This window comes from Cuculus canorus, chromosome 1, assembly GCF_017976375.1.
Source record: "Cuculus canorus isolate bCucCan1 chromosome 1, bCucCan1.pri, whole genome shotgun sequence".
NCBI classification, from domain to species: domain Eukaryota; kingdom Metazoa; phylum Chordata; class Aves; order Cuculiformes; family Cuculidae; genus Cuculus; species Cuculus canorus.
In genome coordinates, this window is record NC_071401.1 from 61,166,748 (window position 1) to 61,181,159 (window position 14,412).

Consider the following 14,412-nt stretch of genomic DNA (forward strand, 5'->3'; position numbering starts at 1 on the left):
AAAGCCATCTTCCACTCCATGTACCACTTCCATTTTGGTATCAATTCAAGTGATAATAATTCTCAGATTAATCAAAATGCACACCCTGATATTTAATGATCTGACTTGGACAAACCCCATTTTTTTTAGCTATTAATTTTTTAGGGTGAAAGCCAAAAATTGAATGTAACAAGAAAAAGAACTGCATTCCTGGATTGTTTTTTATGTTCCAAAACCAGTATCCATGTTCAGCACAACTGATGAATACACCAAAGATGTATTTCAAGTGTTCAGCATGGATCACATCAGAGGTCAGCTCTACACACCGGTAACAGTTTTGCCCTGGCCCACCTTGATCAGCAACTAAACGCAAGCAGTTGCAGTCCCAATTCCCTTCCCTGCCCCATCCCACCAGGGAAAATGAGAGAATAAAGCAATAATAAGGAAAATGCTTTTAATAAGAAAATAATAAGGATATATACAAACATAGAAAATTGCTCCCGCCTCAATGACTACATCACTACAGATGCTACAGATCAGGCATGGGAAAGAGGTCCCAGGCAGGACTCAGCAGCAGGAGGGAGCTGAACTTAAGAGACTGGATTCAGGAATGCATGAATCCAGGATCAGGGCAGAAAAACAGACAAGGTCCATATTGGATGCTGGTTATTGACCTTTATGTTCCCTCAGTTTTATACCAAATATGAGAGTTATGGGATGGAATACTCTGTTGGTCAGTTTTACATTACCTGTCCTGTCCTTTGCCCTGCAGGTGCAACCCCTTTTTTTTTCTCTTTGACTTACAGCATTCCACCAGCTTGAGGATACCCTTGGTTTCTATAGGAATAAGTATCAACATTGGCCCTTCTGCACACCAGTGCTTCGTGTTGTCACTTACAGAAAGAAACACACACTCAACTTTCAGAAAATGGAGTTACTCAGATGAGACTTAGCTGCTAAGTCAGAAAACTGATTCTATTTTAGCTCAAACCAACTCCTCGGGACAGACAGGTGCTGTGTTTAGAAAAAAGGGAGACTTGTCAATTGTATGCTGTGTACATCTCCCTGAACAACTGAGGAACAAACATTCTCCAAAGCCAGTTAAGAAATAAAGACTGAAACTGTTTCCCAGTTCCACAGGACACCAAGATACCATCAGTGAATTCTGCATGCAGGAGCATATCCCTCACAGACATTTGGGAATACTTCCATTCTCCATCTTGTGGGGTACAACACACCCTGTGCAACTCTGGAAGTCCAAGGATGAGCCCAGTTCTTGGCCTCCTACTAACTGTAACAAACTCCCTGCAAACACCACCTCCCCTTTCAAAAGTCTGAGTTAGAGCAGATTCTAGCTGTATCCTTTCTTCTGCCACATCAGCAGAAATGAGCCCATTGGAAGTCCCCACCTACCACAGAAAGAGCTTTTATTGTGTTTTCAGTGAAACCAAGGCCAACCTCAAGCTGGTGGAATGCCGTAAGTCAAAGACGAAGAAGGGTCACACCTGCAGGGAGGAACAGACAGGACAGGTGATCTAAACCTGACCAACAGAGCATTCCATCCCATAGACTTCATACTTGGTATAAAACAGAGATTATGAGGGTCTCACTCTTCTTCAATGCCCCGCATCCAGTGAGGACCTCATCTGTCTGTCTGCCTTGCATCCGTGTGTTCCTGAATCCAGTTACTGTGTCCAGTTCTCTTTTGCCACTGACCCCTTCCCCGACTTGCTCTGCAGCATTTCAGGTGATGTATAATCTTAGAGGGGTGAGGATGCAATTTCATGTATTTGTATATATTCTATTATTTCTTATTATTTTCTTTATTATTACTATTTTATTAAAGCTGTTTTAGTTTAGTTTCCAACCCACAAGTCTTTTTTCTTTTCATTTCCTTTCCCTTGAGGTGGGGGGAGGGAATGGGTAGCCCAACTGCTGGGTTTTAGCTGCTGAAATTGGCCAGGCTGGAGCTAAACTATGATGCTGGCTTTGCAATCTTCCCTTCTACTGAACTTCATCTCACCAGGACACCTTTGACTTAGCGAAACAGTAAGAAGATAAGCACAGCTGCTAAAGCTGTGCTGAAAATATTTAACTCCAAGATCCATAGCTTCATGCAGACTCCACCGCAAACCATCGGTGACAAGAATAACTTTAAGATACGTCACTCTGTGAAACGCTAGTGTTACTTTTCAAAGATACTGCTTTGCCTGCCTCCACTGACCTATACGTTTGGAAGCACAAGGAAGACTTGGTGTGTGTGGTAGCAACCGTCCTGAGACCCTTGCCTGTAAAGGTTTGTTTTCTGCATATGCTGACAAAAGGTATTAAAAACTGGGAAGGAATATCTGATTTTTTTTATATTAAAGGGTCTGGTTTGGTTACTTGACTCAGCTTCTCGGTTAATCTACTTGAGTACGTAATACTGTGTCATTAGTTAATCACACTCATTATAAGCGTGGTGCACAAGTAAATCTTATGTGCCTGTTGAGGTAGCTTTTGGAAATTTAAGTTGTGATCTGTTTAGTGTTGTGATAGGCAGTGCTTTTTGATATGATAACAAAATGCTGTCTATCTCTAGGATGTTCAAGAACAGCGAGACAGAAGGTGTTCTACTTCGTCAGGAGACAGCAAGGGTGACACTGTCACAAACCCAACATTTTCTTTTGATGGCAGCCAAGTTTACCTCTTACAGTTCTGTACAGTGCAGAACACAGCAGACTAACGCTTGCCTGCCAGTCTCAACCCTCAAGGCTCCATCCCTGTGGTTGAAGCCCCAGAGCTGTTCTGACACAGCAATGTACGAGCTTCACAGGGAACAAAACAACAGTTTGAATCCTGTGAAACTGGAGGCCACATTCACAGCAACCTGTTTTTTCAGATGAAAGTGAACTCATATTGGCAGTGAATACAAATAAACCAGGGGCTCTTTGCTTTTCCAGAATCCCTTCCTGGCGTGGCGATTAAAGAACACAAAAGCTGTGTTAAAGAACACAAATGGGCTGCTGTCCCATTTAAGTGTGACCACATTGTTCTCAAGTGTGGTGCACATTGTTCCCCAGCTGCACAAGAGTGACATTTGTATGTCTCTGTCTGGCAAAACGGCCTCTGTAGCAGTTGCCAATCTCACCCAAAACACCTGAAGCAGTAAGATAACAGGAATGACAACTGCTGTTGGCGTTTGTAAGCCACATGGACCACCTGGCTGATGAGAGAGAAAGCAGGTTCCCCAGCAGGCTGAACAGAACCTTTATTTTTCTCCACTCCTAGTGCATAATAAATACCAAGGAGGATTTAAATATCTATGATTAAACTAAGCAGCTCTGAGCCACCTCCTCCTCTCTACTCTAACTGAGGTGCAAGATTTCACCAGCTTTCAGATGTACAAGTGGGAGCAATTAAAGGTGCATTTATTTTCAGAGACGCTTTCTGACTGCATTTTGTGTAGCATGCGGAATTGCTAATATAAACCACTGGTGTTTAATAAACATTGAATTCCAATTTATCTTTAATAGGCTGCTTTTATTTTTTTTAAAAAAAAAAGTGATACATTTTGAATTTTATGCATTTCTCTTTCTTTAGTAGCAGGCATTTCTACAAGTTTCAAATTCCATTCCCATCTCCTGTTGCAGTGAAGCTACCTAAACTGAGAGGATGATAATCCCAGCGTTCTCCTGACGGTGGCAGTGAAGCACACAGAGAAATGACTTTTTGCAGAAACCCAAGCTAATAGAGAAGTACAGAGGAGCGGCACCACAGAATAAATACACAAACCTACTCGTCATCACTAAAGCTGGCAGGTTTAGATCCTTCAAAACAGCATTTGAATAAACAAAGTTTCACCTCTGTACCTTCAGCATGTAAGAGTAAAGACTGCATGCTAGCAAGATAAACACGTACGAGCAAACTTCTTATAACCCTGTTTCTTTATAATACATTGGAACAAACAGTCCTCTGTGCCTTGCAGAATAGGACATTGACCACTTCATGTAATGCTTCTTTCCTTATAGAAGCGACTTTCATATCCTAGACGTGTACAACTACAGATAAAGGAACTTTGGAAACAAACAAACCAACCTTCTTCATGCTCATGTTCCTTGCCAGAGAGATGTGATAGGGTCTGATGATTGGACACGTCCTAATCAGCATGAACAAAAAGGAACTGTTGCCATCTTATTAATAACACTTCATGAACAATCCTGTACAGAAAGAGTTGACTTGCTCTTATTCTTTCGCTGGTAATTTAGATTATTTAAAGGTTCAGCAACACTTCGGTTTGGCAAAACAAGCATCCAGGTGACACAGCCACCCCTACCATGTGTAAGTGCCTTCTTTCTTGAAGTTTATTTCTTATTCACTGAAAATAAAGAAAACCTTATATTTACATAATAACCTGCAGGCACAAGTTTAATTTTTAAATACAAAGTGACACTTGACAGCACAAAACCAACACAGCCATGGAGCAGGGACTGTCAAAAGAGCTGCTGTGTTCTTCTTCCAAGTTTCACTCCACACCTTTAATTTCATTTCCAAGGTTTCTTTTTGACACTTGCAATTAAAAGGCCACCTTATTTTGTCAGTTTTGCAACCATCAGCATCCTGAGAGGTAGTGTATCTTCGATCCACGTGTTTGGTGAGTTCATCATCTTCTTCCAAAGGGCACTTTCATCTGGAGTAGAATCCATCCAGTCCACTGTGGTTCCATAGCTTTTGCCTAGGAAAATGTCAGGTTTACGAGAAACATTACTTGATATGCTGCAGAGCTGAGAGCAGACAATCGAATTTGCCTGTCTTCTAAAACTGTGTCACCTCAGGTAGCTGACCTAGTACTTTGAAGATCCATTTCTACATTCTTATACCTGAACATTTCTGTCAAATGCATTAATGACAGTTTCACATGGAAATGTCATCATCTTTCTCTAGGCTCTTTTTCCCTTGCTAGCCTTAGTCTTTTTGTCACAGTCCCAAGGAGAAAGATGTATGGGTGACAAACATCTGAGAGGGTTTAAGAAGAAAGCACGACAAGAGATCTTGTACTGCAATACAATGCTGGGTACTGTCAAATTCAAACTGAGATTCACTGTCCTAATTTGTATCTTAGGTTGTTCTGGTGAGCCACACAAGAAGTCTGTTTGGGAAAAGTAATCTCTCTCTCTCTCTCTCTCTCTCTCTCTTGCATTTGCTTCTAAAGACCCCAAACACATCCTCCCCACGGCTCAGAGAGGACAATGAAAGGGACAAATACAATGACAGGAAAATCACCATTCTTCTACCTACACATCTTATATTGCCCTTATGCTAAAAACTGGTTTACATTTGTAAGTTTTCCTATCCAACATCTTCAAATTTTGTCATGCATTCCTGATCTATCCTTTTATCTCCACCCAATACTGTCTTTACACCACACACCTAGTTTTCACATGCTTAAGTCTGCAAGATGTTATCAAGATTTTGGGAGCAGGAATAGCATATTCTTGTAGTTCAAACAGTAGCAGATAAAAAATGCAGTCAGATGAAGGTTTATTTATAACATTTGTCTCTACTTGTCAGTCACCCTAACCCTCAGAGCACTGCTGTTATTATATACATTTCAGGATCTGTGCTGAAGAACAGGTAAGTTACTGATGAAACTCTTCAGTAAATAAACAACTGAAAGGCTGTTCAGAGATCTGTGCAAAGAGATGAAACGGAAAGGAAGAGGAAAACAAGGAAAGACTGTATTTTGTAAATTAATTGTCCAGTACCTGTTCCAAGGCCTATCCTGAGACCTCCCAGAAAGTGGTTGGCCAGTTTGTGGTGATCCCAGACTGTGAGCTCTATGCAGGCTTCTTTCACATCCTCTGGTCTAAAGCCATCATAGACCATGGTGTGGTTGAATACTGGGTTTGTAGTTTTTGCCACTGTTCTTGTTTTCTGGCGGCTTTTTCTGCTAGTATCTGGAAGAACAGTACTTCAGAAAGAAAACACATTGTCAGCTTGCACTTGTACAGCTTAGCCTGTGTTAAACATACTGAATATACAAAACCTACTGATTAACACTGCCCTTTGCATGTTAGAACATGACCGAAGGCAAGATATTTATTTGCTGTGTTACTGCTAGTAACATTGATATCTTTTTTGTTGCTGCCAGAGATTTCACAATCATCTTGTTATTCTTGTCTCTTTAGGTTTCTAGTCTGTTTGTGGAAAGGAAGGAGGAAGAACTCCTTCAGCTATGCTTCTCACTCTGTCTCCTCCTATGATTTCCTAGGCGAAACCTTACTCATGCACAAATATGCGTTGTTTAAATGCAAATAAAAACAGGTACAATTTCTATTAGCCCTTCCACCAAGTAGCTGAGCAGCCAAAAGCAAAGAATAGCAATTATGCAGGAAGTTCTCCCATTATGTTTTACTTGGTGGTATGCACTTAGTATCTTCAAGTTGCAAGCCCTGCAGGACAATTTGCATTATGGTAAAGGAGAATCAGAAAGTAATTAGGTGGTTTTTTAATTTGAATGTAGAAAAATGAAGATAAGATTAGAGAGCACAGCAGTAGTATTATTAGGCCTCCACATGTGATGACTGCAGCCATAGTTCTTACCACTTAATAAAAGAGTTAAGCCTGTTGCCCCTCAGAAGAGGAAGGTCATGGCATTCTTTCACCCAGATGTGGACCTCACCAGTATACACCATCTTCTTTCCTGTCAAAATAAAACAAGACATCTGATCAAGCTTTGTAGATCTCTTTTAAAGGCAATTTCTATGATGCAGCAGTTCCTGCTCATTTCTAAAGGTGATATTCAGCCTCAATTCATCATCTTGCATCTTAATTTAACATTCTTCCTGTACTCTAGGAACTGCAATCTTCATCCCACCAAAGTACTGGAAGATCACAACATGTCTGTATTCTTAAAATGACTTCTCTTCTGTTACAGCTAAACAAACACACAGTGCTGGTCTTCTCTTTCCAAGACTCCTAGATAGAGAGATCAGCTTGTCGTCAGTCTATATGATGTTAGCATTTATTGCTGCTTCTACTTTCAAATAATTTCCTTTGTGCTCTTAATATATTTAATTCTTATTGACTGGCTGGATTAAGGACCAGTCAGATAAGCCAGTTATTGGTTGCCAGACAAGATTAGAGTAAACAGATCATACTTATTGCTATTTTTTTACTTCTAATATTGCTTGGATTTAGTGTGTTGTCCTTATTTATTTAGCAAATCACAGCATCTGCCTGATGATTTATAATCTCTGAAATTATTAGTGAGAGAACAGAGTTTTGTTACACACGCAGACTGCATTACAAATGTAAAGATTATAAAAATGAGGCAATTTCACTGTGGTAACATTAAAAAAACCCAAAAGTTCCCAGAGTGATCTTTGAATCCTAAACTGAATTAATCACCAGGGTCACTTAATCCTTTAGGAAAAAAAATTCTATTTTCGTATTAAAGCAAGATGTCTGAATTGGCTGAAAAACATTAAACACTAAAAAAAGGAGAACAAGAATCCCCACGGCCTGATAAACCCAAACAAAGAAGCAATGCCTACCTCCAACAGGGTGAGGAACATACTGGAGGGCTAGTTTCATCTCCCCTCTGTTTTCTGGTTCAACAGCAATTGTTGAAGACTGAGATTTAAGAAAAAAAAATAAAATAAAAACTCTCAAACCTTGCAGTTCAAGCACAGAGTTTACCACGCAAAGTTTTCCACTGGAACAAGCTTGACTTCTACATGAGGCAAGTATTTTCCCTTGTTTCCTTATCTGTTTGCCTTACTTTAGTTTACAGGACACGAGATGTTCTAGGGTACTTGGCAGCACCACAAACATATAGTTATTCCACTAAAGCAGAAAACAAGACTCAGAAGAGGCCAGGAGGCTTTGAGGGTGTATCTTCTCCACTGTTGTGCACTTATTTAAAAATAGAACTCTTTCAATCAGGAAACTTACTCTCTGTGCAACAGAAAGTGTAATTCGGCAAGATCATTTCTACAGGAATGTTTTGATCTAAAAACCAGCTTCAACAAGAGTTATTTTGCAAAAAGTTATATGGACATGTCACTTCTTCAGAGAGAGTCACAGACCATGGCACCTGAAACATTTGGTTACCTTTATCTACTCAGAGCAGTTTTAAAATCAGTCTGATTGAACTAGTGCTAAAGACTACCATGACATTCCTGTTCTGTTCTAGAAATTATAAGCCTTTGGATTAAGCTAATTTTGGAATTAATCAATTAAGTAAATTCAAGGAAAAGGAGAGGGGAAAAAAACAAACCAACAAAAGAAACCAGAACCTCTGGCAGTGGCTTAGCTGAAAGTTTAGATTTTAGCTAAAATCCATGAACAAGCCAGAGGAATGGACGTGGAAGTCATCATTGTATCTGATACTAAAATGTTGCTGCACTTTGTAGTGTATTCTCAGTAGGCTGACTTCATATTCAGGTAACAATTGTCTTCAAGTGCCTATTGCAGAAACATGACATAAGTCAAAAAGACCCTGACACTCATACTCCTTAGGCTATAAGAAATTTTTTCCTGTTGTAAGAGCTAGCTACTCACTGGACTACCAGAAGCCTCAGAACTGTATGCTCCATTCTCCATTAAAGAGGTATTTATGATTATAACCAACAAAACCCACAGAACACAGAAAACCAGGCCTAAATAAATAACAGCTTGGCTTTGCACTAGCACAGCGAGAAATACAAGGCAGCTAACCCACACTTAGCAACCTACCCTTGGCTTGAGTGGAAACCAGTTGATCTGCTTGTTGGATTTATCATTCCAGTCCCAGGTTCCTAAATCCAGCTCTACTTCCCCAAGGAAGCTATTCCTCCCAAAGGTATCATTGTGCCAGACAGAGATATTAAGGCTTTGGTTCTTTAGAAGACCCTTCTCAATTTTATACTGTCAGGAAGAAGAAATGAGAACAAAGTTACTACAAGCTGGATTTTCATCAATGTTGTGTCTGAAAGTGACAAGGTTGGAGAAAAACTTGTCCAGGTTTATACATCCATAACCACTAACTTCTTGATTTGAGAACAAAGCTCTTTGTGTTTTACTCCTTTTTTTTTTCAAGCATCTTAAGCTTCTGTTTGTTTGCAAGTATACGACAATAAGTGTTCTCCTTCTTGTATCCAGCATACACTGCAGAGTAAACCTTTCGATGGAAGGACATGGGTGCTCTTTAGAGAGCATCTGGACCTGTACCTAGAAGTTTAGGTTCCTCACACTTCGTGCATGCAGTATTTCATATCTAGTAATAGTTCAATAAATACCCGCAGTATTTCATTATAGACTGGATTTAAAGTTTTCTTTTTCACAGACGTCTTCCGTTTGCCCAGCTTGTATTTCTCTGGAAGCAGGTAGGTCTTTACATACCTAAAATTTAAACAGGCTGGTAAGATGAGCAAGGAAACACTCCTCCCAACTTCCCCTTCCAAAATCCACAAGTATTTGCTCATAAAGAGAAATCCACTTAACTAGCCACTTACGAGATGGAACAGCACTGGTAATAGCTCCCAAAATGGGACCAAAACCACCTCCTGCTAGGAGGAAGTCTGTTGAAATGTCTCCTCAACAAATACAGACTATTTAACTATAGTATGCCTAGATAGCATATTTATAGGCTCTAATCCTACTGAAAACTTATTTAAGCAGTATTTGTCACCTGGAAAGTTGAATTTTAAAAGAGAATTTCATATTCTTAAAAGTTCAAGCTTCCTATGTTAATATACGTAACAAATTATAGTGGCAATTCTATATTCAGTTCAGACTGGAAAATCACATAGTCTTTTCATTTGTTTATTGAGAAGTTTACTCAAACAGATTATAAAGATTGGGAAAAAGCCACCAGTTCTCATTTTCACATTAAAGAAAAACTTACATTGGGAAATAAATATATTCTCTGTACTTACGGGTCTGAACGCTGTCGTTTCACATCTGCCACTGCCAAGTCTTTACACTGGCAAATCAAAATGTGGAGCTCGTTCAGCTGCTCTACATAATCGATAGCAAACTGGATGTTCCCCTTCACATCAACATTCCCGAAGTCTGCACTGTAGATGCTCATTATGCTGCCGCTCACCTGTATCACACAAGAGGAGAAAAATCTTCCAGGTATTGCATTTCACCAGATACAAGAAGATTAGGGTAGAAGTTAAGCTCAGAATTCAGACAGCACAGAAATCAGCTGTGTCCTTTTGGATGTAGTAACAAAGTGTAATGGATGCTACTATACAAGCTTCTCAGCAAGCAGAATAACAAAAGGAAGTTATTTCTAAATCAAAGTGTTTGTTTTCTACAAAAAAAAAGAAAATGAATGTGTTTATTTCATTGAGATAGAAGAAATAAAATGATAGGATGCTGCAGATCTGGAGACTGCCCATGGTCTGATCCTTGAAACATCACTTGTACAACTTTTCAGCTGATCTTCCTTGCAGAAAGCAGAGCCTAAAAGTTTAGGACAACAGGCCTGCTGAAAATACCAACACAGAGATTAGCAGCAAAGTCTGTGGCCAAGTTAAATGCCTAAACAAAACACATTGGAAATTAAACCCTACATGGGTAGAAAGAGAAGAATGTACACATTCTTTAAAATATCCTTCCCCAAAATTCTCCCTTTTCTGATGAAGTCCACATAAATTAAACGCTTTTGTTTAGCCAGTTTACTGGCTTCATTACACACTCCATCTACCAATACTGTCTCTCTTTCACTTATTTCTTTCCCCTCCCCTTCTCCTTTTCCAAACGTTTGCTCTGTATAAGTTGTCCTCCACTTTCAGCTGCCAATATAAGCTCTAAGGGTGAAAGCACTCTCTTTGTTAAGTGTTTATATACAGAGTATGTTGCACAGTGGAGTCCAAAACAGAGTCCAATATATTACTAGAAAACAAGAAAAGAAAAACCAATTTTCGTTTATTTTTTAGGTAATTCCATGCAAGGGTTCATATAATAGAAATGGGAAGGAAGAAGACAAGGATGCCAAGAGAAAAAAAGATAAGAGTAATAAGGGAGGAGCCAAAACAATACTGAAGACATTAGCAAAAGCAAGGTACCATTAAAACGACTTTGGTTTACATACAGAGGATAAGGAGGCCATGCCAGAAGAGCTGCTAAGATTGGTTAGAGAGCTGGGACTCTTCTTGATTCTGCCAAGGGAATAACTGTTTTCTGATGCTGTATCTGTCTCTCTGTCATCACTCTACAAAAACATCACAGAAAGAAAGTCTGTGTAGATTCTTCATAATCAAAAGGAACATTGGAGAAAAAAAAAAACAAAAAACAAACAATAGGTAACAATTTTAATGCAGATTGGGAATCAGTGAAAAACTCCAAAATAAACTCAGGGAGTGAAATATCAGTCAGGCACTGAGAATAATCAGTCCTGTTAAATGGGCACTTTGAAAGACAGGAAAATCCTAAGCCCTCTTGTAGAGGAAGGACATATGATTTGTCTAAGACCATTTTAGCTGTTTTTCACACAGCGGGTCAGCAGGAGAGGTACAGGACTGAAACCAGTTGTGCTTACTTTCAATCCTGTCTGTACTTTACTCAAAGCCTGCCCTCTGTATAGAAACAGTCTTCTTGTGGATGTCTAGAAGTTCAGAAACAAGAAATTATTAAGCACTGGGGGGGCTGCATGCCTCCAGAACACACTACATAGCTGGGGTTTTTTCTTAAGTTAATTCTAAATGTTAAATAAGGGTATTGTTACTATTCACAAATAGAGAACCTAATCTTTTTAGGCTGTTTTTTTCTTTTAAGCAGAGGGAAGCGATATTGATATTCTAAGAGGCAGATTTTTTTCTTCTTTAATTAGAAGGTATGTTATTGGAATTCATTATTTGTAAAATAATTCCAGAAGTGAACTAGCAGATAGAAATGAGTATTCATACCACAATGACTACATGGTATCTACAATGATTATGTATAATTTGTTATTTCTACCAGATTTATGTTATACCTTTGTTAGTTTCATGGTTCTTATGGACCAGATGGTACTTCAGTGCTTATAAACTCCAAGGCATAACCAGCACATATACCCTCTGTGAGCTTGACACCTCAAGAAGGTATTGAGACTAATCGTAATTTTAAAGGTAAGTTTGGGGAGAAGAATAAACAGATTTGGGTGCTAAAAATTTCTTAGACTATAAATACAACCCACCCCCAGGTCCCCTAATGCTATGACCAGAGTGATTATGTATAGCTCTTTGGCTTTCAAGTATTTGTCAGATTGTTTCATTCAAAACTCACATGAGTTAGATTTTTAATTGGCTGAAGATAAAAATTAATTTAATTGTTCTGATGATAAAAAGCACCTGTTAGTTTAAGGATAGAGACTGCCTTTGGGAATAACAGCAAGCATTCACTGTGCTTCAATCTCCTGGACAAAGCATGCTCTGTATGTTGAACTGTACAGTAAGAATAAACCTCTAGTTAATGGACTAAAGCTTTTGAAAGGTTAATTAAGCACAGGTTGTTTGGGATCATCTGATGACCGTTACACCACAAGCTCAACTCCATGCCATGGTCTACTTGTAAATTGACCTGGCAGACCCTGGAAGGCACTCTTTGACAATTGCATAATGCCAGAGCAACTAAAAGTTTTCATTACAATATTTCAGAGATGGAACTTGCCTCTTCCTGTAGGAATGACGGTACAGACTTGCTCAGTCCTTTTAGTTTTTCAGGATGGGAAGACAGCTTATCAGGCTGTGACAGCACTGTGGAAACTGAACAGCCACAATTCAAAAGGTTTCAAAAATAAGTTTGTACATCAAGACAGTGCAATTCCATAAGAGGATATGGTTAGAAACAACATGAAATGAAATACATGCACATGCACAACCAGTTTACACACTGGATGCAAGGTTCTCCCGTGTCCCGCAGGACAGAGGAGCCATCAGAAGCTGTCATCATTTGACATCTAGCAGGAGCAGAAACGTTCACATTGCTTCACATAACATACAAGCCTGACTACTACAAGCAAATTCCCATGAAGTGTGATGGAGAAAATATTTTCAGTTTGCCCTCTAGATTTTCTTCCTAGAACAAGGGTAAGTGCACTCACGCACCACCCATGCAGTCACTGACATTACAGTCATCATAAGGTTCTTGAGAAGAAGTTAGTATACAAACAAAACTGTTTTTAAATTAACAGCAATAGGAATGTTTGTGTAAATCAAGCAATTTTTACACCTAAACTCAGGATTTTCAAGTAGTCCTATTTAATTATAAGATGCTTGTCTCATTAGTGATGCAAGGTTTTTTGCAGCCCATCTCTTCAACTTTTGTATCCCTCTACCGAACTTCCATGTTCTTTCCCTGTAGAAAACTTAATTGCACAACAAAGCCTTGCAAAAATCTAGTTTGCAGTAAGCCCATGATTCTCAAAATTTTCCATGCTCTAACCCCACTTACATTTAATATTGCACTAAATCTCTATATCTTTGGGCTGGATACGTATTGTGAAAACCACCAATACTGACTATTATATGATAAGTAATTATTTGGTAACAAACAGCCAGCTATGGGGGCACATATCTATTCCATAAAAGGAAACACTGCACACATGCTGGGATTGTTTCAAAGGCAAAGTGTGTTAAGCTCTTCCAAGGCTTTTGCTATTGAAGTTCAAGTAGTGCTCAACCAATCAGTTATTGTCAGTATGCAGCTAGATGCAGCTTTTCAACTGAGCAAGTAGCTAGTCCAGATGTATAATTTATTAGTTGTTAAATAAAAAAGTATTTTTAATGTATTAGTTGTCTGTGAGAAGAATCCTATTACTCACTTCCTGCTGCATTTTCATTCCTCTCTTGATGCTGACCAAGTTTCGGACCTGCTCACGCAGTATTGACAAGAGTCACTTAGTAGCACAGTTTTGCAACATTAGAAATTGTATGAATATATTTTATATATGGGGAAGTTCTGGCCTCCCCAGACCTCATATGTTTCTGTTTTGCACTGTTCTCTGCCGTTGTGGAACAGGATCATAACAAAGGTAACATGAGTGTACAAGCTAAGCAAAGCAGAAATATTAATACTATTTTCAAGAGAACCTGCCTTACTCTGTCTGTTGAGCTATCAATTTAGCTGACTTTTCATGTTTTCAAATCTTCATTCTTAACAAATTTAACTCATCCCCCCACTTTTCAGACAAATGTTTGTATATTCCATACTAAATATATAACATGCTTTCAGTAGGGGGCCCCCATTTGAAAGAAAAGTATAATACAGTGCTTAAGTCTTGTTAATTTACTAGATATTGCATGCACCCTATTACAGTATGATTACCCTGTTATACTACAGGCTACCAACATGCAAAATGCTTTAAAGCAGCTAAAACATGACAATAAATGCAGCTGAGCACAACTGCATTTGTTGTCATGTTTTAGATGCTTAAACTGTTTGTTTAGAAGTGTAGTGCCATAATGCAGTAAATAAAGACTT

The 14,412-nt window shown here is 38.9% G+C and overlaps 1 protein-coding gene across 7 annotated transcripts in view; it reads right to left on the reverse strand.

The window, feature by feature from the left end:
• Window positions 1–1,667: 1,667 nt before the first annotated feature.
• The window catches only part of LOC104068395 (synaptotagmin-like protein 2), a 64,106-nt gene continuing 51,361 nt past the window's right edge, over window positions 1,668–14,412 (reverse strand). For 3 of the 7 annotated variants that reach the window (XM_054067863.1, XM_009571263.2, XM_054067871.1), the window contains 10 exons: window positions 13,754–13,801; window positions 12,601–12,695; window positions 11,045–11,164; window positions 9,879–10,048; window positions 9,240–9,342; window positions 8,698–8,868; window positions 7,515–7,593; window positions 6,562–6,661; window positions 5,724–5,929; window positions 3,468–4,693 (listed from right to left, as the gene is read on the reverse strand). In XM_054067863.1, the coding sequence (XP_053923838.1) occupies window positions 4,548–4,693; window positions 5,724–5,929; window positions 6,562–6,661; window positions 7,515–7,593; window positions 8,698–8,868; window positions 9,240–9,342; window positions 9,879–10,048; window positions 11,045–11,164; window positions 12,601–12,695; window positions 13,754–13,801 (1,238 nt within the window). In that variant the 3' untranslated portion in view covers window positions 3,468–4,547. Of the gene's footprint in view, window positions 4,694–5,723; window positions 5,930–6,561; window positions 6,662–7,514; window positions 7,594–8,697; window positions 8,869–9,239; window positions 9,343–9,878; window positions 10,049–11,044; window positions 11,165–12,600; window positions 12,696–13,753; window positions 13,802–14,412 lie in introns of all 7 variants that reach the window. The other 4 variants (XM_054067822.1, XM_054067838.1, XM_054067831.1 and 1 more) reach the window with 4 other exon arrangements.